The following is a 27967-nucleotide window of genomic DNA, read 5'->3' as shown; positions in this document are numbered from 1 at the left end:
AGTTGGAGAGCTTGGGGTATAAATAAGTTTTCTGATTTAAGCAGGTCAAGATTAGAATTAGTATCAAAGGAAACTACTCAAACCCACCTTGTTTCAAGCTAGAGGTAATGCTAATAATGGTTGTGACTGTAGAAAGAGCAATTCAGAGGTGGTAGAGAAATGAGAGTGATCTCTTAACGGCTTTCATTTCTCAGTGCTGTTTCTGTGGCTGCTTCTCTCTGAGCATCCCACATGATAAGCATCCATCATATTAGAGAAGTCGTGGCAGTCTGGTGAAGTTTCCACTGATTGGAAAAGGGGAAACATAACCGCCATTTTTAAAAGGGAAAAAAGGAAGACCCAGGGAATTACGTCCCAGTCAGTCTCAACTTTGTGCCCAGGAAGATTATGGAGCAGCTTCTAGAAAGTCTGCTGAGATCCACAGAAAGTAAGGAAGTGATTGGTGACAGCCAACATGACTTCACTAAGGACCAATCATGCCTGACAAATTTGGTGGCCTTGTGCAATGGGGTTACAACATTGGTGGATAAGAGAAGGGCAACTGACATCATCTACCTGGACTTTTTGATGCTGTCCTGCAGGATATCCTTGTCTCTAAATTGGGCAGACATGGATACGATGGATGAGCCACTCTGTGAATAAGGAATCGTCTGGATTATCGCACTCAAAGAGTTGTGGTCAATGGCCCAATGTCCAAGTGGTGACCACTGATGGGTGGCATTCTTCAAGGGTTGGTATTGGAACCAGTGCTGTTTAGCATATTTGTCAGTGACACACAATCATGCCTGACAAATTTGGTGGCCTTGTGCAATGGGGTTACAACATTGGTGGATAAGAGAAGGGCAACTGACATCATCTACCTGGACTTTTTGATGCTGTCCTGCAGGATATCCTTGTCTCTAAATTGGGCAGACATGGATACGATGGATGAGCCACTCTGTGAATAAGGAATCGTCTGGATTATCGCACTCAAAGAGTTGTGGTCAATGGCCCAATGTCCAAGTGGTGACCACTGATGGGTGGCATTCTTCAAGGGTTGGTATTGGAACCAGTGCTGTTTAGCATATTTGTCAGTGACACAGACAGTGGGATTGAGTGGACCCTCAGCAAGTTTGCTGATGACACCGGGCTGTGTGAAGCGGTTGACACGGTGGAGGGAAGGGATACCATCCAGAGGAGCCTGAACAGGCTTGAGAGGTGTGAACATATGAACCTCATGAAGCTGAACAAGGCCAAGTGCAAGGTCCTGCACCTGCGTCCAGGCAATCCCAAACACAAATACAGGCTGGGTGGAGAATGGACTGAGGAGAAGGACTTGGGAGCGTTGGTGGACAAGAAGTTCAACATGAGCTAGCAATGTGCACTGGCAGCCCAGGAGCCAACAGCATCCCAGGCTGCATCAAAAGAAGTGTGGCCAGAGAGTTGATTCTGTCCCTCTTACTCTTCTTATGTGAGACCCCACCTGGAATACCGTTTTCAGGTTTAGGACCCCCAGCATAAGAAAGACATGGACCTGTTTGAACAGGTCCAGAGAAGTGCCACAAAGATCACCAGGGGGCTGAAGCACCTCAGCTCTGAAGACAGGCTAAGAGAGCTGGGGTTGTTCAGCCTGGAGAAGAGAAGACTCCAGGGAGACATTATAGCAGCCTTCCAATACCTAAAGGGAGCCTACAGGAGAGGTGGGGAGGGTATCAATAAGACAAGGGGTAATGGTTTTAAACTAGAAGAGGGGAAATTTAGATTAGGTGTTAGGAAGAAATTCTTTCCTGTGAGGGTGGTGAGACACTGGAACAGGTTGCCCAAAGAAGTTGTGGATGCCCCATCCCTGGTGGTGTTCAAGGCCAGGCTGGATGGGGCTTTGAGCAACCTGGTCTGGTGGGAGGTCTCCCTGCCCAGGGCAGAGGCATGGAACAGGATGATCTTTAAGGTCTCTTCCAACCCCAGCCATTCTATGAGTCTACCTAACAATCCTTGAAAAAGGATTCAGCGTCTCACAGTGTTTCACTTTGGAATGCTAAGTTGAACCAAATGGCTAGAGTTTTTGCCAAGATTTTATGCACAGTAAAAGCATAAGATTGTGAAGGACAGAACCTTGAATACCACCTCAGAAACTGTTGTTTCTTTTCCTCCTCCTGGAACTTTATATTCAGTCATATGTGTTGCAGCGAAAAAATAGGTTTTTATTTTGGTGGAATCTCCTCTTGCCTAAGATGAAACTTGAGAAATATAATCTGGGGGAAAATTATAGAAAGATGATGTAGACAGTCTTGCATTATTTAAGAGTTTTTTTTCAGCAAGACTCCTGGTTTTCTTTGGTTTTCTGGATACATGAGCATATCACAATGATGTGTACTGCTTTTCTTCCCTCAGTGTCTAATTAGTTTAAGGAATAGGGCTCTGTACAGGTGCAGTAGCAATACCTGAGCTCTTTGGTGTTGCTGTCAAAACTCTGAAGCTACAATAAAAAATCTGATATCACAAGGTTTTTATCACATTTTATAGAAATGGCCTTACTGATTACTTAGTGCACTTGCTTTTATATCACTTGTGGCTTGTAATTTAACCGTTGCTTTTTGTTTTGAGTTTTGATCTGATGAGTGTTGCAAGTCCAAATTAATCCCCCCCCCAAAACTTTCTTTGTGGTGGTGGCACTTCCTACTTTGTTCCTTGTTGTCAATTTTAGTGTGAATTAACTAGGTGCCCTTTTTTTTGATGTAGTTTGGGTGTATTTCCGCCAGCGCGAGAACGTAACAAATGTCTCTGCTCTCGCTCAGCTATTTTTAGTCCTGTTGCTTGTATCTGTTTCTATTCAAAGAATTCCTTTGGAAGGCGTTCCAGGAGAGTGTGGTTCAGCAAGGCGGGAGGGAGCCAGAGGGGGCAGGGAGAGCACAAGTGCCAAGTGTGTTCGTGATCTGGCAGCGAGAGGTCCGACGTTGAGTGCCGGTTCCTCTGTGCCACCTTGTTTACAAAGCCAATTCCCCCTTCTGGCTATTGTCCTGGTTGCGTGGCTCCCAGCTTGTGTTAGCTATTTCTTTCTGTCATTTGGAGTATCCAGGTTTTAACTTCATTCTTCTTACTGGGTTTGTTTTGCTTTGTGAGCAGCATTTAGTTTTAGGGTATTTAGGTTTTAGATATGGGGTCTTGCATCAGAGTGAATGGCTGAAATGTGCATTTCTACAGTTTAATAGCCAAAGCTGACAGTTCCCAGTACTTGTCTTTTGCCCTGCTCCTGTTACAATTCAGCACCTTTTTTTTGTTCTGGTACCAGTTTAATCTGGATGTGTTTCCCTTGTAAGTTTTTTTTTAAAGTTGGTTTTGTTATTTAACAGCTGTTTGTTTTTCCTTTTTTCATTGTTGCATGAATTGCTCATCTTGTGGGTACAGCTAACTGTTGATTGTAATGGTAATGATTGATAGGGGGCTGACCCACTGAAAGTTTTGTTGTGTTTTTTATAACTGTTGTGACTTACAGTTGATACTATGGATGAACTGCAAAACTAAGGTGTCCCTGATATCTATCTGTCTGTCTGTCTATCTGTCTATCCCTGGTCTTGCAGCTCGTGTTGTATGTACTGGCAGAGCTCAAGCTTAAACTGTTCAAAGTGTCTAGCTGACATTGTCAGTAGAAGTGTGGGGAATAGCAGTTTTGAGAGAAGGCAGTCACAGTTAATAGAGGAAGCTTATGCGTCTTCTGCAGCTTTAGTGGTGTACTTCAGACTTATCTGAGATGCTTTGGCTCCTTAAATACTTTTTTATTTTTTTCTTATAGTATTGATAGCTTAACCAGAGTGTGACCTGAGATTATGTCCTTCCATGTATTCTTTGAAGAGAACATCTATAACTTGTTTAGTTCGTACTCTGCAGCTGTTTTGTCACCTACATATATATACGCGCGTGTGTTCGCGGAGCTCAGCCGGGCTTTTAGCTGACCCTGGAGTTCATATCAGATAGACTGGATGGCTGTGCAAATTATTACAGTTTGCAGAGGCTTTGCCTTGTGATTTTTTTTGGTGGAGGGAGCCATCTGAAGAACTTCCAAGGCACCCAGACCTGTCTTCTCCGACAAGTCTTTCTGGATTTTCCCCTTTCCCCCTTGGAGGGGCTTCTGTGAGTTTTGATGAGCTGGCAGAGGGAGCAAGCCTTCACAAGGCAGGGCTGTTGATAGGTAAAGGGTGGATGTTTAAGTGTATTGTCCCTGTGAAAATGAAATTCAAAAATGATCAGCAAAAGCATGGAATATTTAGTTGTGGGTACAAAATCATTAAAGATTGCTTTTGGTGTCTAAATTGCTTTAGGGTAGTTTCCATCTCTACTTTAATGCCCGACACTGAATGTATACAGATACTTCTGTGGCTGGGGGAAAGGACTGTATTCTAGATTACCATAAACTGTGTTAGTCAGGCTGTCCTCATGTTGGTTGATTATAGCCTCCTCTTGTTTGGGTAGAAGCACTTCTAAATTTTTATTAGTGTATTCTTCACTGCTAATTGAATGATAACAGGTATCCAACAGGCTGGACATTAAGGAGTGTTCCTTGGTAAAGGTAATACAAGTCTCTATTTTCCCACTGGTGATCAAAAGAATATATATGCCATAAGATGGTGATACATTCAAGGTCACTCTGCTGGCAGAATCCCTTCCTGGGATTTTTTTATTTTTTAAAATGCCTGCAGGGTGTTTTTAATGTTTTTTGTTGTTGCATGAAGAGGGCCTGACCAGCTACACTGGATCCCAGAAAAACAAAACATGAAACCTCACATTTTACTGATGTTATAATGGTGCGTGGCTGCTGAAGTGCAAGTTCTTCCTTTCCTCGTGAACTTGATCCCTCTCCCTCGTGTCAGATTCAGCAGTTGTATAGCCAAATAGTTTTCCACTGGATAAGCTTATTCAACTGACTCACTGTTTTGTTTTTGAGGGTTTAGTTTGCTCTTGGGTCAGCTCACTGAATCGACTCCCTGTGCAGCTGTGTGATCATTAGTCTCATTGAAGGGAAACAGCAATATTAAGCGGTTAAGGAATAGGGGAGCAGGAATGCCATTTCTGGTGACGGTTTGCAGTTGTGTGGTATCAGATGTGAGCTGAAACTTGATTTTAATGGAGTGAACTGTTTGGGTTCTACCTGCACTATGGATTGAACTTTGAATAGACATCTGGGTCTCAAATGGGAACTAAAACTCTAGTCATGTTTTTTTTGTCCCAAACTCTGTTCAGTTGTTCTCTACTTGTGTGTGACTTCAGAACGGTTGTGTTAGTTTTCACTGCAGAGGGTAATGATTTTCAACCCTGAAAAACCTGCTAGTTCAGTTTTTTCATCAGCTGCAATAAACCTTTCATTTTGTGAAGTACTAGTTAATGTTTTTTACTAGCCTCCTAGCAGTGTATAATTCAATCTGAGTATTTGTTGCAGGGGTGACCAGGCTGTAGTGCTGCTGTGTTGTAAGTTGTAGACACTGTGATACCCTTACACTGAATGCTATTCAGGAAACCTTAGGAGGGAAGACACCAAGGGCTTTACCTTTTCTGTTTTTCTTTGTTCAATTTTTTTTTTTGGGCAGACAAACCCAGAGAGATAGGTATGAAGAGGAGATTTGCAATACTGGTGCTTCTTCACCACTAAATGTAGCAGTGATGGAATAAACAGAGTATACTGTGTATTGACTTGGCTAGTATTTTCTTTTATCGCATTAGGGTAGAAAATAAGAGAGCAGAGAACTTGGAAATGGAGGTGTCCCTTTCCTCCCATGGCAAGAGGAAGTAGTGTGTGCATGGGTGTGTGAGCACCAGGAGCCACCTCTGAGCCACTGTGGTCTCCATATGCTTCCTAACCTCAGATACTGAGTCAGTTGACAGTTCAGGACAGCATGTGGTGTGGGCAGTGATGGGAATACCTTATCTCTTTTACTTTAGTAGCTTTTAGAGAGGATTCACATAAGAAGAGCTGTTTTGATGACAGGGTAAGGAATGAGGTCCTTCAGTCGAAGATGACAGGAACATGTATGTAATTTTTCTTTCAGGTCTTAGAATATAGGGATAGGCCAGAGCTTTAATTGATATACTGCTCAGCAGAGAAACATACCTCCAAAGTGAACTTGCTGTTGCCCCATCCTCATAGGTTCCCCATGATCGCTGCTTCTCAAAAAGAATTTTTATTTTCTATATTACATTTCTACGTGGATCAGTGCAGCCTTTTTTTTTTTTTTTTGTTGTTTGTCTAGTTTATGATAACACTTGTGGTCTGATCTGTGTTATGGCTAGTAAGGTCGTCTAGTTCTGATAGTCCTGAGAGTGGTGCTTAGATGGAAAATGACATGCAGCTAGTCTGACGGGGTCTCTGTTATTTGAAGTTTCATTACAGTCCGTGGTAAGTGCTGGTAACTAGTGCATCTTGGAGGTCCTTGCAAACAATTGGCTTATAATTAGTTAGGACAGGGATCAGGACTTGATTCTTTTTTGCATGTGGAAGTCCAGCTGGTTGCTATCTAAAATGCCACTTTTCTAAAACGAAGGCAGCAAAAGTTGAGAATAGTGACTTTGCAGATATTGATGCCTGAAACATAAGGTCAAGTGCTCTGAACCTTGTAGGACTTTCACTGTCTTTTGATTGTCCAGAATCACTCAGGAGTGTTGTCTCCTACTTTAGCCTTTTTTTTTTTTTATAGAATACCAGTGCAAGTTGAATTTGGAGGAAATTTAGATTTCTTCTGCAGAGTTTTCTGTATGAATAAGGGCACTTGTTGCCTCTGAAATCTGTATATTTATAAAGAAATGATGAGGGCAAGTTCGCTAGGTGTTGATTTGGTGTAGTTGGCAAGTTTTTCTTAAAGCTAGGGTAATAACCAGTGTATACTAAAATGTAAAACATGTCTGATAGGTAGACACACTGAGATAATAGCAAAGGTAGATATCTTGAGATTAGAATTTTTTAAAAATAATTTTAATTATATGATATGATATTAGCTTTCATGACTGAAACCTGTGCTATAGTAGAAAACGTACTCCGTTCATTTCCCTTTCCACATCATACTCTTTAGAGGTGCTCTGGATTCGTACCAGCCTTTGCCTGACTCTGGTCTTCTGAAGATGAGCACGTCTTTTTCTTTCAAAACAATGCTGTCTTTTTTTTCCTCAGTAAGACCTGTTTGTACATTTCTGTGTCTTCCTTTGTATAACACTTACTTAGGAATACTAATCTCTGAAAGGGACTTTTTTTTTTTTTCTCCTGGTAATGAGAAATTACTCATTTCTGTAGAATAGCATATGTTCTTAGCTAATTATAGATTTACTTGGCAGAATAATAATTTCAACTAACAACTCAATGGGTTTTAAGAAAGGTAGGTAAGAGCATTCACTTGTTTGTTTGGTACACTTTGCTAGTACAACTGGAAGTGTATATGTTAGTTTCTGTGTTTGTGCTGCCACTCTGGCCACCCCCAGCATTTCTTGGTGGTATTCTGCCAGTGATGCAGGTGTACTTGTGGCCATCAGTATTGTTCCTGTTTACCACAGAAGACTGTAAGGTTAGACATGAATCCTTCCAGGATCCATAAGCTCAGGTTCAGTGTTGTTGGCTTGGGGCAGTACAGACACTGAGTAATCAGCACTGCTCCTGAGGAACATCTGGCTCCTGCAAACTCTTTTCCCCTTTCAAGCAGTAATAAAAGTGGTGAGATTCTTTAGACAACAGCTCTTGAGGGAAGTGCATGGCATCAGTGCTTTGCAGACATGATGTCACATGACTTCCATACCATTAAAATCTAGACGCATTGTACATGTACAGCAGTCGTGCCGTCATGAGGTAGTGTCCCACAGCCTTTTCCCCCACCCTGTCATTGTGAGAAATCCTTGACTGAGTAGCTTTGTGATGAGAGTATAATAAAGCAATCACACTTTTAAGGTGTTCACAGAGATTTCTGCACAGTGTTCTTTGTCACAGCTCCTTGTGCAGAGACTTAAGAAAATAACTTTCTTGAGACTGCCTCAGGAAAAGAATTGAAACTGCAAATGTTTTGTTCAGCTGATGGAAGTGAATATTTAACTTCAGAAGGATTCTTGAGACTCGGGTAGTATTGCAGTGCATGGTCTGTCCCTGGAAGTTCAGCAATATATTTAGTGTGTCTTGCGGGGCTTGCCATCCTGTCAAGTCAATTTGTATTCTGTATATTTCTAGCTTTTCTGTCTGCTTTGAGTCTGAAAGGACTAGATTTCTTGCCAAAGGAAAGTTGAACAAAAGATCACAGAATGCATTATGATAGCCTTAAAGACCTGCTTTTTGTGTTGATATGCATTCAACTACTCTGATTCTTTGACTTCCTCTTTGCCTTCTAAAATCTGGAGCAAAAGCCCAACTAAACCTGACTATGTTGAATAAGACTTATGAAGACACTGGGAAAGTCTTTTCCCAAAAAAGTCTTTACTCTGGTATCTTTAGGAAAGTTGGGTGTTGAGATACCAATACGCAGGTACCGCTTTTGGAAGCTGGAATAATTGTTGCCATTCCATCACCAGTCTGGTGGCAACTTGTTATACAATACTATCTGTTATTTTTTTTTTTTTAAAGTAGAAGCAAAGACAACCTTCCTCTGGAGGAACTAGATTACATCAGCGGAAAAAAGGGTTTACAGCAGTCTCGTGCATCTTTTTTTTTTTTTAATTCTATGACTATTGTCTTTACACAACAGTTTTGGGAAGTCCAGTCTCTTCAATGATTTCTCCTCCTTTTTCCCTAGTGCTGTGGAGGGCGGTCTGATTCATTTATCTGTTTCTTCAAAATACAGTTGTTTTGGCTGCTTACTGGAGTTGTAATGTGTCTGCAAGGTCTCGTAGTAACTACTGGTGAGGGACTTTTGCACTGAGCCAGACCCTGACATGAAAACTGAAGCATCTGCTTGTCTGAGTACTTTTTTGATGTTTTTAAAGCAGGTTTTAATTAAGAGTTGTCTTCCTACCAGTCTCAAATATTCTTTCCTCATTTGATCTGCGGTTAAAAGTTCATCAGTTTGTGATATCCTGCTCATTGCTATGACAACAGGCTGCCAAACAGACTTTAATATGTGGAATTGGAGAGAATAAGGAGCTGCTTTGCAAGCAAGGAAATATTCTTGTTCACCTCCTTCTTATTAATTAGTAATATCCCACTTAAATCTCAAAATTTTAGTCATTATGGTAATTTGAAGGCAGTGGCTAACTGCCTCCCTTCTGCCTGCTGCTTTGGTACTCTAAAGTGTAGGTGTGGTAGGTTATGAAGCCTCAGTCTGGCAGGACAAAGGCATGCCAGTGCCAGGGAGGTGCCAGTTTTATTTTGAAAGCTCTCTTTATATCAATCTGCCATTTGTGCTTTTGAGAAGACTGGATTGTGTCTGAAATGGATTATAACACGTCCATGTTCGCTTGGTGGGGAGTATCAAACTGAGGGTGTTTCCACACTTGCCAGAAGCAGGTGCAATTCCATACTGCTGCCAGGAAGAGACTCTCACCTTCACTGTTTTTATGCTTCAGACCTGTTGCCAAATTGTGCTGCTCATTGGCTGCCCAGGCATCAAGATGAGGATCTTCTTTAAAGATCGCGTTATTCTGCTCAGGTTGTTGGGCTTGGTTCCCACCAGCAGACTGATCTTGCTGTGTTGCTTCTTCCCTCAAGAGTTTCAAATGTTTCTGTGCCTGTCTTTTTCCTTAAAGTATTAATCATAGAATCATAGAATGGTTTCGGTTGGAAGGGACTTTAAAGATCATCAAGTTCCAACTCCCCTGCCCTTGGCAGGGACACCTCCCACCAGACCAGGTTGCTCAAAGCCCCATCCAGCCTGGCCTTGAACACCTCCAGGGATGGGGCATCCACAACTTCCCTGGGCAACCTGTTCCAGTATCTCACCACCCTCACAGGAAAGAATTTCTTTCTCGGGTCTAATCTAAATCTCCCCTCTTTCAGTTTAAAACCGTTACCCCTTGTCCTGTCACTACACTTCCTGACACAGAGTCCCTCTCCAGCTCTCCTGTAGGGTCCCTTCAGATATTGAAAGGCTGCTATAAGGTCTCCCTGGAGCCTTCTCTTCTCCAGGCTGAACAACCCCAGCTCCCTCAGCCTGTCTTCATAGCAGAGGTGCTCCATCCCTCTGATCATCTTCATGGCCCTCCACTGGACCCATTCCAACAGGTCCATGGCCTTCCTGTGTTGAGGACTTCTTTCATCCTGAAAAACACGAATGGCTTAAACAGCTGAGACACAATTAAAATATGTGTTAAGAGAGCAGAAAAGACACAGTCCTCTTCAGGTACTACAGGTTGCCTGGGTATCAGAAGTGTAGGCTATAGTTCAGTGTGTGCTTTACAAACAAATGGAAAACTCTGTTTTAAGATGTATGTCCTGCCAACATGTCCAAAACATCGATTGCAACATTTTGAGAAACTTTGGTGAAATTAGATAAAATAGTAGTGAAATATGTCAGAATTTCTAGGTATCAGAAGCTGTGTAAAGATGATGTTAATTCAGAAATTATGAACAAGTTGAAACTCAATGGAGTTATGATTTCTCATCATATCTTAAATCACAATGGGCTAATAACAGACAATCATATTTGAAACTATTAGCATGTCTTTCAGAGAGGTTAGTGCTTTCTGTCATGTTCTCTGTTCATTTTTTTTTTCTTTTCTCATTGTGCTAGGTTCAAATCTTGATGAGCTGACCAATACTTAAAAAGACACACAGAGTAACCCAAGGGTCATTATTAGTGTATATAAATTTAAGTTAGTTTTTGGATGTTGACAGTCTAGCAAACCAGGCTTATAAAGCAGATTCTAACACAAAGAATAGAAACGGTTTCTATTGCAAACTCAACTGGAGGCTGTTTAAAATATCGATGGACAGCCACAACCAGATAGTCAGTGATAAGAATGGCACTTGGTGTTCAGAGCATCTCCACATCTACTTAATATTTTGCTTTCTGTAAAACATGTTGTCATAACCTTGGTTAATCTCTGTTTTGACTGTGTCTGGCTTTTAGGGATTCAGTGCAGTGCTCTGAAAATCTATATGTTCTGGGTCTTGGAAGACAACAAAGTTAGATTACTTTAAGAGAGTGGGAGACAGATCGGCTTTGGTGAATATATTCATAAAGCTGGAGAAACACAGTGTTCCAGTTCAGCTCATACTACAGTCAGTTCCTGGTAAAGGCAGGCCTTTTCTTGTTAAATATGTAAGAGGTCATGGAAATATTCTTTCTTCTCAGACTTTATTGAATGCTTTAACTAGCACATAAAGAAATTCAATGTTGGGGTTCAGTTTTGGTCAACAAAAATGTATGTCTAAAGTGAAGAAGAGATTTAGATGATAATGAGGTTAATTGTCCTTTTGGTTCTAGATAGGACTCCTGAGCATCATGAATTGATGTTTAAACTGAAACATCTCATTGCAGCTTTAATTGTTGAGTTCCCGTTACGTGTGAGTGCTAGTGCATGGCTGGGTATCACACATATCCTCTCCCGTACAGTCACAGCAGTTTGCTCAGTTTTCATCTGAGCCTTATTGTGCGTTGAACTTGGTGCTAGCCAGCTTGCACCGTAGCTGCTGCTCGTACAAGTTCCTGAGGCACATTTGTATGTTGGGGCTGCTTGCTTTGCTGCTTGTTTGCACATCATCTTCTGCCCAGATGCACCACTTGCCAGTTGTCATTAGTTCCCTAAATTTGCACTTCGAGTTCCCATGTCATGGGAACAGAAACAAGGCAGGTGACTGTGACCATTCTGGCCTGTTGAGAGATCTGTTTCCAGCAATCATAGCTACTATGAACCATACTTATCAATTAGCCTTATGTCAGATGCTGTACTAACACAGGAGGAATAATAACTTTCTTGTTTCAAAGGAGTTTTCTTGCTAGAGGATGAATGAGAATGAAAGCTGACTGCCACAAAGAAGATAGCAGTGATGTGTGTGTAGGATTTGGGTTTTCTTTTGGGTTTCTTTGTTGCTGTACAACAAAGTTATGTTTAAAGCAGGGTACCAGGTAGTTTTGTAAATAATTTCTGTAAGTATGAGGGAGAACAAAACAAAAATACTGGCTATAGAGGCTGGATTTAGCATCTATAATTTCTCTTATAAATGAGAGGTGAGAAGTAAAGTGGGTGTTGGACATAACCTCTGTATATGTGCAGAAAAGCAGTTTTGGTGGTAGGGAAGAGAGAAACTACCTAGTTTGTGAATGTGATTTTTGCATTAGCATTCTGAGTGGGTGTGAGAGTAGTTAAATTCCAGGCATCAAAACAAGGCAGCAGCTATTACAGAAATTTAAGGAGTCATATAGCTGAAGCTGAAGTTTCAGCAGAGTAGCAGGTAGAAGAGTCTGTAAAAAGACTGGAAAAAGCAGTGAGACATATCTGTTGTCTGGAAGTACAGATCTAGACAGATCCCAATCAGATGACAGAAATACTTTTTATCCACTGAATTTCCCCCTTTACTGTAAACACTGTGATAAATCCAATAATAGTGTATTAAAGCGACTTTTTCAGGAGTCTCTGCATAGAGAGTTTGTGGTAAAGGCAGAAGAGTTCAAGATACTGCATTTGTATATTATCTGCGTATTGAATCAGTACCCTGCCTTAACTTATGCTCTTTTTTTTTTTTTTCCCCCTTTCAGATTTTCTATTTTGTACATACATTGTTTTGTATATACTGTATATGATGACTTCGGTGGGCAGTGAACGTACCCGGGGCACTCGGGACAAAATGCAAATTTCATCCACACAGCCAACGCCACCACAGAAACAAGTTGTACAGGTATGTGGTACTGTATAATCTTCTTTGAGTTGGAAGTTAAGCGTGTAATGATATGCATATTTTCCCTAAGTCAGTAAAAACAGAGAAAAGACAGAAGGAAGAATCATGGTCTATTTTGGAAGAGCATGTTTGGGATCTCGGTTTAATGGTGGTAGTAATCCAGCATAGCGTTAAGTTGTTCCTGTATTCTTGTCTCTAAAGGAGCTTTGTGTTCTTCAGCAACATTTCCCATCAGTGAGGAATCCTGTGCCTGTTTTGGGATTTCTGTTCTGTGACCTCAGTGTCCTCAGATCTCAGCTCTTCCATATGCCAGCGTCATGATGCTAGAAGATTTCTGGTCGATGGAGGAATTTGGGTGGGTGGGAAAAGCTTCCTTAGATGCATGCTATGTTCTACAGCATGATTCAGCATCTCTGCAAGTCACAAAATCCTAAACTTCTTACGCACTATTCTCACAAAGTGAAATGAAGGTGGTTGCCTACTACTGGACTAAAATAATTTTGAGTATCTGCAAGATTAAATTAAGCTCTTAGCCCATTGTCTTGATTCTTAGCAGCAGAGTAGTCAAGTTGTGTGCTTGTCTGGGTTACAGAGAGTGCAAAATGTCTCTGCTCCTGGCAACTCATTATTCTCTTGTCAGGTACTTCCCAAAATTGGACCCAATTCAAAAATTACCTCAGTTCTCTGCTGGCAGAGTGCACCAATCTAGAGGTGCTCCCCTGGGAAATTGTATTTTATTGTTTTCTAGACTGATCTTTGACACAGAGGGGCTCCTGTTCTGTTTTGTACAGTATTAATTACGTGAGCACTAGCCCTTATCTCCTTGCATTGCAGTGCTTTGCATAGTGGTGATTCATGCTAATGTCAGGATTTAGAAAGTGACTTTAAACAGAAGAAGTTAAATTTGTTTTTGTTTTATAACACGTAAGGCTGCAGCTGTATAGTGAGCAGCTTGACAGAAGTAGTGGTTTCCCCTTTTTTAACATTTGCAAGACAACAGTGGAGTACTCTGCCCAGGTTTGGGTTCCCTGGCATAAGACGGACATTGGCAGAATGAAGCAAGTCCAGTGAAGAGCTGCTAAGATGTCCAGAGCACAGGATGACTGAGGGGTGGCTGAGGGAATTGGGTTTGTTCAGCCCTAAGTAGGCAGGTCAAGGTTTACGTTCTATTCAGTTACCTCATGAAAGAGTACAGAAAAGATGGAGCCAGACTCCTACCGGAGAGACAGTGGCACAAGTTGGGACACTGGAAATTCCAGCTGTTAAAAGGAAAAAAAAAAACAACCACAAAACATTTACCATGATTAAAGAGGTTGTGGGATCTCTTGTCTAGCCCCAGGCAGTTTCTCTGCTGGAACATGCTCTCAGTGGCAGGTTGCACTGAGTATCACTGGAGGACCTTTCCAGCCTATGTGATCATTGATTTTAAGCATTAGGTCTTACTGACCTCTTTCTGCATTTTGTCCTCTCATTCTACTTCATATATAATAGGTACTGGTTTGGTCAATTCAGGAGAAAAGATGCTTATTTAATATACAGCAGTTATGTTTCAGTGCACCGTATTTGTTTTATTGTTTAGATGGACCTTCCTACTTAGTCAGGCTTTACAGATCAGAAGAAATGTGTGGGATTTTACTGTTTAATCACCACTGATTCATTTTTCTGAATGTAGAATAATGTTGCTTTCCCAAATGGAGATTTCATTGTCATAATACCACATTGATCATCATTTAAGTTATTTAGGGAACTACATCATAGGCTTTTTGCATTCCTTCTGGATAATACAAATACCATTTTATTATAAGGTCTGTCACTTAATTTTGTGTTTTGCATACCTCTGTTTTCTGGTAGTTCAAAGTTGTTAGTTAAAAATTTCCTTCACTCTGTTACACCACAAAGGTAACATATTTTGTAAGGTCGAATGAAGTTTTAGGTGTCTTAATATGATACTATTTTCTTAGTTGCAATTAAAACTTAATTATGCTCTTTTATAGGATACTACAATGTTACTTGTAACGATGGTGCCTTAAAAATAAAGAACCACCACTTGCTGGCAAAAAACAAAAACATTTTGTGACAATAATTTGGTGTTTCTGTAGTAAACACATCTTGTGGTTTTTTGGTTGTTTTTTTTTCTTCTGAATCTTCAATTCCCTTTGGGTGTAATCCACTGGCATAAAAATAAGCAGTATCACAACTGCTTGTGTTTCTAAGCTCTCTGCTTACACAGGAAAACTGAAGATACTTTCACACATTTGATACTGTTAAAAAATTAATATTTTTTTCTTGTTACGTGGACTTGAAAAGAAGTTGGTCTATGGAAAAAATGAATCCTAATGGCTTCCTGTTTCTGATCAAATATGACACCATGTTTCGACAGAAATTACATTGTCTGAATGTTTTTACTCTGGATATCTTTAAAGGAAATACCTTCACTAGTTTAAAGGTTGCCGTGGGCCTGGGGAGGCTGAAGTTGGAGCAAGAAGATGGATCAACAAAGCTTAATTCCTGAATCCAGCAGACTTTGTGTTTTTGCTCTCTGCTGAGTTCTTGGCAGATACCAAGAGTGAGATCCTTCACACTGACTGGGAGGCTTTTGTGGAGGTGGCACCAGGGCTGGCAAGGGGAATTCCGGAGCATGCTCTTCTCTGTGTTGCTGACTGACGTATGAAGTTGTCAGCATGACACTTTGAAAATGTGAAGTAGCACAGAGTACTTAACTCTGTTAAAAACGCTAATTGTCTTGGAACATTGCCGCTAAGCACAGCAAATGTTGCTTCCCTCAAGGAACTGAGACAGCTGCAGTAACTTCTCAGAAAATAAGCAGCTGGTGGTGTATGGTGGAGTAATTTTTAGACTCTTCTCAGCATTTACTTTTGGCGACCTCCTCTAGAGCTTGTATTTCTGGTAAACTTGAAGAGCGAAGCTGTTTGAGGCTGATTAAGTATGAACTCATGAGGCACAGAATTTCACGTGCGTGTCCTGTGAAGTCGACAGGTGAGATTCAACCAGCTGCCCAGGATGAATCCTTTCTGTCAAGAATTTCAGTGGATGAGTGGTCCCCTTCTCAATGAAGAAGTCTTCCGCAGCACATCAGCTCGCATTTCAGGTCCTGGCTCTCTTCAGTATCAGCCTTCTGTAGCACGAGATGGAAGCGTCTTCTGTTTGAGCAGAAATCAAATTAGATCCAGGATCATGTAGCATAGAGTTATCTTTGAGTGCAGTTCCAAGTAGACTGCAAATGCAACACATGAAGATCGGCCTGTATGATGCCATGTTAGTGTTCCTGAGTTGCTTTCTCTCTGGGGCAGCTCCTATGGATTTTTTTTTTTTTTATTTATGGTACTTTACCGCATCTGTTCATTTCAGTCTTTCAGCTTTTGGAGAAGTTGGCAGTATAGATTTGTGGTCCAGAAACGTTACAGAAGCACCAAATATTTCTTCAGTAGCAAGATCCTTTAGCAGTTTTCAGAGACCAGTGTTCACTTATAAAGAAAATAAGTGCAGCTGTTTGTGGCCAGAATCTTGAGGCATGACTCAGTTTCTTTGTAAGTGCTCATAAAACTGCAGAGTCAGATTGTTGTTGGGAGAGTCGTGGAAGGTGAGATGAGCAGCAATCATCAGAGATGCGGTAAATTTAGAAATACTGTTGCCAATTTGTTATGATAAAACTCTTAACTCTGGTTAGACAGTAAATAAAAGTAATCCTATCAAAACGTAGGCTTCTGTGGTAAATTCTATTTTATTATATGGTTGTCTTGTTTATCTGGTGACCTTTTAACTGTGGTTCAAACACATTAGAATGTGTTGAAATTGCTTCTGTCCCAGCTAAGTTTTTAACTACAAAATTGCATAGAGGAGATATTACCCCCTTCCCTATAGCACCTTTGGGCTTGTTGCTTATTTTCTTTTTGAGAATCAGGAGGAAAAAAATATGTTGGCATTAGGAGATAATTTTAAAAATACGTGGTTACCTGTTGTGTATTTTACTGGATGTTTGCATTTTTCAGGCAACAGCAGAACAAATTCGCCTTGCTCAGATGATCTACGATAAGAATGATGCAGATTTTGAAGATAAAGTGAAACAAGTATGTTTCTTACGATACAGAGTTTTTATGCCCTGCTATAAGGTGCTCCAAATCTGGCTTACGTTTTGGAGCTAGAGCATCTGTTTCTGATTTAGATGAAATCTTTTCAGAAGGATGTAAGTTTAACTAGGAAAAGGTGCCCTTATTGCACTGTAAAGTCTGTTTACAAGAAATTGTGTGGTAATGTAACTCTGGTTGTATAGTTACACCTGTGTATTTTCCTTTGTAGACAAGCCTTTAAGCCAAAACTCATCTGTGCTGATGTTTCTTCCAGATTATTTCTTTCTAGTAAGGTCCTGATGCTTAATGATCATGCATTCAGCTTGTCTACATGTACATGCACATAGGAAAAATGTCACCTGTGTAAACTTAATTTGCTAACATCTTGGTTGTTTTTTAGGAAAAGTAAAAATCTAAATCATAGCTTAAAGGTGAATTGAAGTGTTATTTAAAAAATAAAAACCTGACCCCCCAAATCTGTGTATGCATTAAAAATGGTAGCATTACACTGTAAAAATGAAATCTGAAACCATTTCCTCTACTGTGCTGAGTTTCTGGTACAGAATAGCTCAGACTGTTAATTTGAGCAGTACTGAGAATCTGGATCCCTGTTGTGCTGTGGGTATCAGTGATTTTGTCCTAGCGAACACATCACGACTCACGAAGAACCTAGGAGTACACCCAGAAGGAGAGAACAATTAGCATGAATGCAGTATTGCAACAGGGGAGTGAATTTCTTTATTTCTTTTCCTTTGTAAAACCTCCTCTGAAGCCTTCTTAAGTTGTTCTTGTCATAAACTTGTTGTGTTACTGTGCCAGAAGTGAAGTCTTGTACTTCCTGAAGCCAAAGTACCTCCAACAGTAGTGCCTTTAGCTTTGCTGGTGGGCAGAATAAGAAGTTCTGCATAGGAAATCTCTCATATTTTACATTGTGCATGTGTATTTTGAACTCCTGTAGGTTTTTTTTTTTTTTTTTCTTTGAGTGAAGTTGCAGGATATGTCCTGTGACAGACCCTGGTAATTTCCATCCCACACTCCCCAGGGTGTGCACCGCAGCTCCATGGAGTATACTTCAGTACTAGGTCCCTTTAAGCAGCCATCGCTTATGCCTTTTTTGTGGCCTTATGCTAAAATGGATCAAGGGAGCTGATCTGGCTGAAAAATAACCTTTTCTTAGTCTGGATGTTTTTCCACATGGATCTGTTCTCTGCTGTGGCTTACCTTATATCTTTTATCACGCAGTGAGATAAGGAGGGCAATGTTTGATGGGGAGGGAGAGAGGATGATAGTGGAGCTACCCTGGCCTTTTACGTTTTTACCCTCATATACTGCTGTCTCTGGGGTGACAGCTTTTGCTGCAGGGAGAAATGAAAAAAAGAAAAAGGCGCTAAAGTGCTTTCTCTTCACTGCTGTTTAATTTGTGTTTCATCCTGTCCCTTGTCCCAAGCAGATGTGTAAAATGCAGATACTTTTATTTACGGTTTTAGTTTGCTCTGACACAGTAGCTATACACTTTCTTGGAATCTGTGGTGGTACTAACTTTTATTTTCTTATGGTGATAATTTAGATATTTTAACATGTCTGACTTTTGCTGCCAGCTTATGGAAGTGACGGGGAAAAACCAGGATGAGAGCATAGTGGCATTACATGATTGTAACGGGGATGTGAACAGAGCAATCAACATACTGCTGGAAGGAAGTTCAGACACGGTAAGGTTTTATTTTCATGCTAAACTGCTCTTTCTGTTTATTGCACATTTTTACTTCTAAGAAGCGATTGGGAAAGTCATATTTCAGAAGCTTTTGATTTCTGTGTCTCGACATTCAAGTTCTTTTGAAGAACGTGGAGACTGGGGCAGCTTCTCTACTGCATGCATATCTGAGAGTAGGGTGAACATGGAAAATGTTGTGGGTGTTCAGCTGGTATCTTGCAGAGTCCCCTGGCGTTTGTTTACACGCAGCAGTTTTAACTGCAGCAGAACTCGGTGCTCTGTCAGACACGGGCCTGTTTTATGCTGCAATGTTTGTGGTTATTCTGTCGCACCTCCACAACCCTGAGACCTGAGACTGTTTGCCACAAAGGGCAATCTTTATAAACTTCAAGGGCAGGCAGATGTTCTAAGATGCACAACTTCTATAGGAGTGCATTGCCAGTATTGAAGTTGGAGGAGGTTTCAGCATCTGAAAGTTAAATTGACAATGTTACTGATGGCAGAAGGGGATACAGCAAGTAGTTGCTCCTTTCACTGTGTTGCTTATTTGCATGACTTTATTGAAAAACAGGAAGAGGAGACTAAACAACATGTATATAACAACAAATACTGTCATTTAGAATGTTGCATGGAGCAATTTTTTATCTCAAGATACTGCCCCATATGAGGAAAATGCGTCTTGCTGTGGTTGAAGTTTTTGCTGGAGGGACTTCTTACAGTTTATCTGAGGCAGTAAACTAGATTCCGTCTCATCTAAATTGGGAAAGAAACCTGGACTTCCTTTCTTAATGGTGAACATTCAGTATTTCCTGTGATTTGTCAGGATGTGTACTCTGACTTATTGTTACTGAGGAAACTCGCCCCCCACACACCCTAAATCTAAGGACACAGACTGTTCTGACCAAGGGGACTTTCTTTTCTATCCCTTTTTCGTTTATAAGAGTCGGGGTCATCTAAAACACAGAAGTGTGTAATACCGAGTGAGCTAGTAGGGAGTAGAAGAGAGCATCTCACCTTGATTAAATTTGTCTGGGTAATGTGCTGGGGTTTGTTGTCTTTTACTTCTCATGTTTGCCATTTTCTAGTTAAAAATAGCTTTCTGGTTGATGAAGAATGTCACATGCTTTCTTACTTCGGCACATTGTTATAATTGATCAGGACATGGAAGAAGCTTTTTGAACTAATTTATCAATTGGAAGCAACAAATCCATATGTTCTGGTCTTTGGACAAGTCCCTCCTGAACTCACCGCTCTCTGTAGACAAAATTTAACTCAGAAGCAAATGCAGAGAACTTTAAGGGCTCAAGGAGGAAGGAGTATTAATTGAAGGGTCCTCTTCAGAGCATGAAGAAATTTATTCTTCTTCATGGAAGTTTGTGGGGTTCCAACTTGTGGGGTTTTTTAGAGGTGTTATACTCCTGAACAGTTTAATTGTGAATTTGATGTAAAGTTCTGAATGCAGATTCCTCTTTTTCTAGTTTCATTCTGCACTAGAAGTTGGTTTGGGTTTTTTTCATTTGTAAGATCTGTCTATTGAATTTGAAGAATTAGAAGGGCAAGGAGTGATAGCTAGAATGTCTGTTCATAGTTTATTTGGTACTCTGCCAGTTTTGTCTTTTTCATTTTTCTTTTTTTTAATGCTATGATCTTTAAGGCTTTTTGCTATGTGAGTGTTAGTCTTTATGAAAACTTTTCAGTTGCAACAGTTGTGACAGTCTGACTTTGGATAGATATAAAGGCTTGTGGATGAGAGTAGAGAAGGGCATGTTTCTTTGCCCAAGACTTCTGTTCATTTAACTTCCTACAGGTGTAAGATCCATTGTGTGTCCAACCATGTTTTACTTCCTAAACCTTTGAAGACAGAATGAAGGGGAGCCTTCAGATGATTATTCTCTCCATCTAAAATCATGCCAGGAAGAAGGCTTCCTATTTTGGAAGGTCAGGCCTGCAACTGTCATTTGGGTTGTCTCAGGCATCCTCAGCTGAAATTATGATCAGTTAGCTCCCTTACAAAAACAGACAGCTATGATAGTCTGTGGTGGATTCCCATGCTCAGAGGTAGCACCATCCCTCTGTCTTAAAGGACATCCCCAACTTCTCAAGGCTTTCTTCAAAATTGTATTGTGGGAAAGCATGGATCTGATGCTTTCATATTTCTTTTTACTGATCTTTCCCAAGTCATGCAAAACCTCACAGGGGTGAGGCTGCTTCCTCTTAAGCTTTGCACAGTCATCCAGTTTGGGGTATTTCTTAAAATGATGGGGGATCTTTTGGCACCATGTCCATCAATGAAATAGTAGTGCATGCTGAACTCCGTAGGCTTGGTTCCTCAGTTGTCAGTGCAGTTATTTTTCCTGCTGTGAAGCGTCTCTAAAGCTCTATGAGTGTTGTAGTGTATAATGCAGTTATACAGGCAGATGAAGCTGTCTGATAGTTACTGGAGGAAACAGTTCTCTGTTGCACAAATAGGATGGTGTTGCTCAAACACACAGTTTTGTACTTCTAATCCACACTGGCTGTGCTTCACCTACATAGGCTTTAGGCAGTGTAGCCTTCTATACTGAAGATGAAATTGAAAAGTGATTCCAGCCTTCTTCCTCACCTATGCTGTGGCAAAAAATGAGAGGGTAACCATTCTCTAGTACTTATTCTCTCAAAGGAGACACTGACATGTTGAGTTTATGCTTGGAAATGGCTTTGTTACCTGCTTTCTCAATAGCATTAGTTTTCTCAGTTCTAGGCAGTTTGGACTAGCTGGTCATTGCCTACCTTGGAGGAGCTTTCAAGTTGCTGTTGTCTGAATTGAGAAGTGATAGTGCAGGATACAAATACTGATAGCCAACCTTTATTGTTTGATGCAGGTGCCTGTCAGAGGTCATGGCTTTAGTGCTTCACAACTGATGCCCCCTTATTTGCATATGCAAATTTCCTGCTAAAATACTTTACTCCTAGTGATTGGGACATACATATAAATGTATCTGCCATCTTAATGGTTTGTGAATAATACCTTTCTTCTTTGCTTTGCAGCTATGGCTCGATAGACTAACCATGCAATTGCATAATATATGAGGTGCTGTGCTATTCTTAGCAAGTGTTGTAGTCATTTTATTTTCAGATCCTACAGATACTCCTATGGAGCCAATATGATCCCTGAATTTATTTTAAAGATGGAGATGAAAGCTGAAGCGTGATATTTGGACCTTGGTCCCTAGTGTTGTTTAGACGTAGTTTTTCCTGTATTTTACTGTGTGTGTTGAAATGTAGGTGTTAGGAGTGTATGGTCTGGCTTATCATGGCTTCAGTTTTTCCAAACTCTTGTTCTGCCATTCTGTCTCTTGGTGCTTGAATTTTAGCATGTCTGGATAGTGGTTTTTCTCCTGCCCTTCCCGTTAGGCCACATACATACTTCAATCCGTCTCTTGTTCAATGATGCTTATAAGTATTTTTTAATTTCCTTGGGAGAAAAAGATAGCTCTGCGCATCCTCCCTTGCTAGGTTATCAAGGTAGTTTAGAGGGAAACTGTTGCTTCCTTTGCAGATTTTCTGCGTATCTAGATTGTATCTAGGCTTCCTTGCACTGGAAGTCTGTTATATCCAGAAATATTTGGGATTCTTGCATTCCATAAGACAATCCAAATTCTAAAACTTGGTTCTTTATCATCTCTTATCAAAAAAGAGCCTGTGTTTCCATTTGTATCAGGGTAGTTTGCGAGATATTACCTATGTGACGTTATGCAAATATCTGTTTTTTTTCCATGAAACGGAGGGGTGTGAGGTTGAAGTATGGATTGAAAGACCTCTCTTCCTTTTTGACTTTTGTATCTAATTCTATTCTACCCAAATAGACTTCTTGGGAGACTGTAGGGGGAAAGAAGAAAAGCCTTGGAAAGGAATGTTCAGAAAACAAAGAGAACAGAGAAAAACGAGGGGACAGAGAAGTGAGTCGTGGACGAGGAAGTTCCAACAGAAGGGGAAGAGGAGGCAGCCGTGGCCGAGAGTGTACGTATAGGGGTTCATTTTTAAAGATTCAGACACTTTTATTGCAGGTTAAACTGGCTGAGTTGAGAGCAAATAATTAATGAAGTAAAGTCCATCTGAGCTATAGCTCAGCTCTGAAGGGATCATAACTTGTTTGTGTGACAGGTGTGCTCGATCTATGTGACTTGGATTTGGGATGGTCTGTGCTTGTTCAGAGACACTAAGTTTAATTTAAATTTCTATCCCTTCCTGCAAGATCAATTAATCAAAAAATTGTTATTCTTTATGTAAATTTTAGAATTTACTCTTTGTAAGATTGCTTGACAGCCAGTATGTTGCTGCACAGCTGTAGACTGTTTCTTTTAATGAAAAAATTATCCAGCTTTGACTCCATCTCCTTTTATGAGTGGGAGAACCTGAAGATGGTCTTATCTTCTCATAAGGGGAATGAAAAGACCCCCATCATTATTAATTTCTAACATGTATTACGTAAGCCAGCCAAAGGTGAGTTTCTACTGTGGGAAGTTTCTTTGTGAGTTGAAACATTTAAAAATTTGCTACAGAGTATGCAGGTGCAATGATACATCCTACTAAAGCAAACTGATGTTTCCAAGTTAGGTACCATCACATTAGATTACCATTGGTTAATTATTGCTTTTTTCATTTAAGTTTTATTAGCAGTGTCAAAGCTGTACACACTGCCTGTAAGAGCCGTAGACAACACTGGCAGATGAGCGGAGAAACCGGAATGAAAACAAATACATTTAGCTTTTCACTCACAAGCAGGAAAAAATATTTACAATATTAGCCAACTCTTCTAATTCATTTTTGGAATATATTCAAATACTGTGCCAGTGAAGGCATTGTGAATATTTTTAGAATACAGTGGCATCAAAATAGGAAAAAATATTAATAAAACCTGCAGCTATGCTTAGAACGAATCAAAATCAAATCCATCAAAATGACAGTGAGGGGCAGCATTTTTGCCAGAGCCAGATGCTGCGTGTTTCTTTTTGAAAACTAGGATTAAAGATTTTTCAGGTGGTTACGAAATATTGATGTTCTTTTCCCAACTTTATGTGCAAGCATTAATGATATTGTTGCTGTCGTTAAGAGAAGTTGTGCAGTACAAGATCTCAGCAGTGTTTTAAGTGGCCAGTCTTTTTGTTTTTCCCTTCAAAGAGTACATCTTACAGAGTACCTACTTAGGAGTACATCTTACAGAGTACCTCCTTAGGAGTTTTCTACATAATAGTTAAGTTGCAGTACTTTTCTAATGCCACAGCTTCACCAAGTTGTCATCCCTCTGATTTAAATACACAGGAGACTTCTTTTAAATTTCCCTGATTGTACAGAGATGTGGTCTCGGCAGACAGGAGAAGAGCTGGTGTTCTTGGTTATCTCTTATTCTTTCACTGTTGCCACCGGTGTGTTATCAAGGAAGTGTAGTATGAGGCAGCTGTATTTCCTACCTTGTTAAAGAGATGAGGCCATAATTATTTTAATAGTGTAGGCTGCAAAATACTGCACTTTTTTTTCTTCCCCCCCAAAAAAAACCCAGAAGCATGCCTGCTGAGGGACGTTTCCCTCTTGTTAGGTATTTTATTTCTGAATTATCTAGTGCAAAGTAAACATAACTTGCTTGTAGCTATGCCCCTAAAGAAGAGTGACTGAGATCTATTGACCAACCCACTTCAAAATCTTGCATTTTTGGAGGGGGAGGAGGTTCAGGTTAAGCAGATGGCTCTATTCTTGCATGTATGAGTGTCTAAAGCTTCTGTTAAGCTCTTCTCTCTCCACAGTTAGAGCTGAAGAAAATGGAGTGGACAACAATCAAGGAGACAGGCCTTCAGACCGTGGGAAGCGTGGCCGTGGGAGAGGTGAGGTGGTGACATTGGTTGGGGACTGGCACTGATTTCATGTCCTGAAGTGGAAGTCTCCCATATATTTTTCTAAACAGTCCTTTTACGCATTTGTTGGTTATCCTTTGATTCCATAAGCACTTCAGCTACCTTTAACTTAGGTACATGCCCCTTCTTTCCCCTTTCTGATGTCTTGGTCTCAAGAACAACATAAATTAATAGATAAAAATCATGTTTCTGTTAATCTGTATAGCAGGCTGGTGTGCTCTGGCTATGGAAAGTGGTTTTCCCAGATTGGCCTCCTGGGAGTGGGAGTACACTGGGCTCCTCAGAATGTACCTTGGCAGCAGGAGAGTGCAAGATTCCATCTGTAGGGTTCTCGAGGAAGGGATTTGATGTGTACTTGTGCTGGTTCTCTGAGGTGGATCAGTTGTCATGCTTGCCTTCTGTTGTCGGTACCCAATCAGAGAAAGTACAAGCCACTTTAAAGGCTTTTGGTAAGAGAAGGAATTTGGTGTGAAAAAGTTTATGAAGAGAACTGTGGAAAAAGAATACTGTAGAGTGCTAGGTACAACTCTGTTCCTATCCTGCAGAAGAGACAGGAAAGTTGTTGATAATGGATTTGGTGTGGTATCAAGGGATGCGTAGTTGGTTTGGATTTTTACAGGTTGGAGTGGAAAGAGGCATATTTTTTCTCAGAGCAACGAGTAACCTAGGTACAGTGCAGATTGTGTGGGAAAGTGGGTATTAAATGAGTCAAATTGATTCAAAAAGTGCAGAGTAAAGCTAATGTACTTCATAAGTAACATTGTGAAAAATTCTGCCTTCAAATTGTTCTCTTCTCTTTGGAGTATCTTGTTGGGGCCTTAGCGATACTGAATGAATACCACCTTGTGAACCAAGGCCATGAGCTAAAACTAAAGGATACAGTTGTAATTTAAGTTAGCAGAAAAGTAAGAAAATGTGGATGGGAAAATGCTGATAGCAAGAATAATATGCATATAGCATCTTTTTAGACTAACCAATCACTTAAGGACTAAGGGCGCGTGGACAACGCGTGCTACCCAATCAAGCTTGCTCTATCTTGCGTGCTCGGCGCGTGATCGCGTGTGCAGGAAAACAGAATATATAAGAACGCAGCCTGATTAATAAAGTTGGATTTGAACTTGCATCATACTGGTGCGTCGTTCCTTCCCACTCGCTAGAACGGCGCGCAGCAGTATCTAGTAACAAGGCATTCAAAGACAGGCACATCCAACTTCATTTTCTCCAGATCTGCATCTTGAAGAAGTAGAAGGATGTAGAGGCACGTAGCTTCCAGAGGTTTGTGAGAATGGCTTGGTTGTGCCTGTGAATCAGCAAATACCAAATGGTGTGTGCAGAGAGGTAGCTATGCAGGAGAGTGTGTGGTGTAGTTCACAGCTACAGGTTTTGGTCTGGTAGCACTGTTGTTAGATGGACTGTAAGTCTTTTGGCATTTGTTTTATGAAATAATCCTTTATACTCAAATATAAAGGTAGGATTTTTTACAAATTGTTGCGTGAAACTTACAGGTTAATTTCAAATGCAGTCTATTTTTTGCTGCGTAACCTTTGGCTTTTATGGTCAACGCTGTAGCTCTCAAGATGAACATCATATGTCTCAAGCCCAAGCCAAATTATCAGATCAAACTAACGTATCTGACTGAAAAAAGAACAAATTCAACCAATTTCTGTTCACTGGCTTAGTGTACATAGTATTACTGTATCTCTCTAACAAATATTTTAGACTGTGCGTCCATGTGAGTAAAGTATCTTAATGAAGTGTTCTCAAGTCTCTGTGATAAACCTATTGTATGACTTGAGGATCATTATATTACAAGGGTGTGTATTCTGTGGCAGGAAATAACTAATTTAATTTTATAATGCAGGCCCTTGAAACCTGCAGGGAGTTGTATAAAGCTGTGTAGTTCACTTCTTAGTATTTCAGGGATATATGACCTTCATTCTCTGGATATTACTAGAAATAATACAAGAAAACTTCCTGCCATTTCATTTGGTAGTCTTCCTGTTCTGTTACACAGAATAGTTAAGTATGGGATAAAGTACTTCAGCTGAAAGTAAATAGATGGCTGGTAATCACCACAGAACCCTTTTTTAGAAATGTTTTCATGCAGAGTGTGTGCATGTAGGAATTTATGCATTGGATACAGAATTAGGGATCAGCTAATATCTGAGCAACGCACTGTCTCGCTATTTTAAACTACCTTCTCAAGCTGGAGTTATCTTGCTGGCTGCTTTCTAGGGGAGTATTTGCTGGGAGTATTACTGCTTCTATGTAACCAACCTTATTTTAAGAAATGATGAGCACTGAAAATAGCAGAAATGGGATTGACATTGGGGTGCTAATGTGCTGTTTAGTGAAGGGGGGGGGAACCCTGATACTGAGCATTTCAGCATTGGTGCTGTAAGTACTAACTTCATGTTGCAGTAAATCTTTTAATGAATGCGTGACATTCCTTGTAATTTTATAGGGTAGTAGGTATACAGTGTATGAACACCACTAGTTGCTGGTATGCAGGAGATCAGGGATTTGAAGTAGATATGTGTTACTGACTGTTTAACAGAAAGCAAAAACGCATCACAGGTTGTGTTTCAGGACGCATCCCAGTTGTGTCCCAGTTGGAGCTGCTCTTATTCTTAGCTTGTAAAACTGAGGGTGTAAACTTTTGCTTAGAAAGGAGTTAAGGAATTAATTTTTTTAAGATAGCCTTCCCATGTATCTTTCTTTTTGGAATTCAATTTCTTGAATAAGCTTAATATGATATTAAAAAAATACTATAATGGTGGTGATGGATAGTAGTTGCATCAAAGTAGTTATATTTGTTTGTCAGTATTGCCAGGATTTGTAACTGTCTGGAATGGAATCTCGTGAAACAATTATGGAGGAAGATGATTATGTCTTTATGATTGTCACTTCTAGAAAAGTTTCCTGATTTGCATTTTAATCAGCTGCAGTTAATTTGTATATTGACAGAAATTACAGGCCTCCTTTTTGTTGCTGGTACTGGGAATACTGCATTTATGGGGTGTGAGGAACAAGCAGACTAGGACTTCGCCACCTACAAAAGAGTGGGCTAAGTGGGTGTATGGTAGAGATCTGTAAAATTTTTGCAGAATAGGTTCTGTGAGGAAATCAGCTGATCACTCCAAGCACATATGTGAATGCGGGAGTATTAAATTAAATCAGTAGGTTACAGGTTCAAAATGAACTTTCTGGAGGTGGTTCTTCATAAATGTAGTTAACCTGAGGAATTCCTTTCTATAAGTTGTTCTGGGTGCTGAAAATTTACACAGAGAGACTTGACAATTTAATCCTAAAAAAGAAAAAACCACAGCAAGAAAAAGAAAAACCACGAAAGGTTTTGATGTATGTAAATTATCTTTGACTGAGGAAGTCTGAGCCACATAACGGTTGAAGACCAGGAAAATATCCAGGGAAACTGCTCTGTGTTTTCAGTTCTTGTACTCTTCTCTAGATATCTAATTGACGATAGCTGATAACGGGATAGCAGGTAGAT

General features: G+C 40.3%; 1 protein-coding gene across 10 annotated transcripts in view; it reads left to right on the top strand.

The window, feature by feature from the left end:
* The window catches only part of UBAP2 (ubiquitin associated protein 2), a 78188-nt gene that overhangs the window by 13104 nt on the left and 37117 nt on the right, over positions 1-27967 (top strand). For 8 of the 10 annotated variants that reach the window (XM_014952541.1, XM_014952542.1, XM_014952544.1 and 5 more), the window contains 5 exons: positions 12630-12769; positions 16780-16857; positions 18456-18566; positions 22414-22567; positions 24349-24426. In XM_014952541.1, coding sequence (XP_014808027.1) covers positions 12671-12769; positions 16780-16857; positions 18456-18566; positions 22414-22567; positions 24349-24426 — 520 coding nt within the window. In that variant the 5' untranslated portion in view covers positions 12630-12670. Of the gene's footprint in view, positions 1-12626; positions 12770-14788; positions 15879-16779; positions 16858-18455; positions 18567-22413; positions 22568-24348; positions 24427-27967 lie in introns of those variants that run through there. The other 2 variants (XM_014952540.1, XM_014952547.1) reach the window with 2 other exon arrangements.

This window comes from Calidris pugnax, unplaced genomic scaffold (assembly GCF_001431845.1).
Source record: "Calidris pugnax isolate Ruff unplaced genomic scaffold, ASM143184v1 scaffold220, whole genome shotgun sequence".
In the NCBI taxonomy this organism is placed as follows: domain Eukaryota; kingdom Metazoa; phylum Chordata; class Aves; order Charadriiformes; family Scolopacidae; genus Calidris; species Calidris pugnax.
This window is presented reverse-complemented; position numbering and strand designations above follow the sequence as displayed.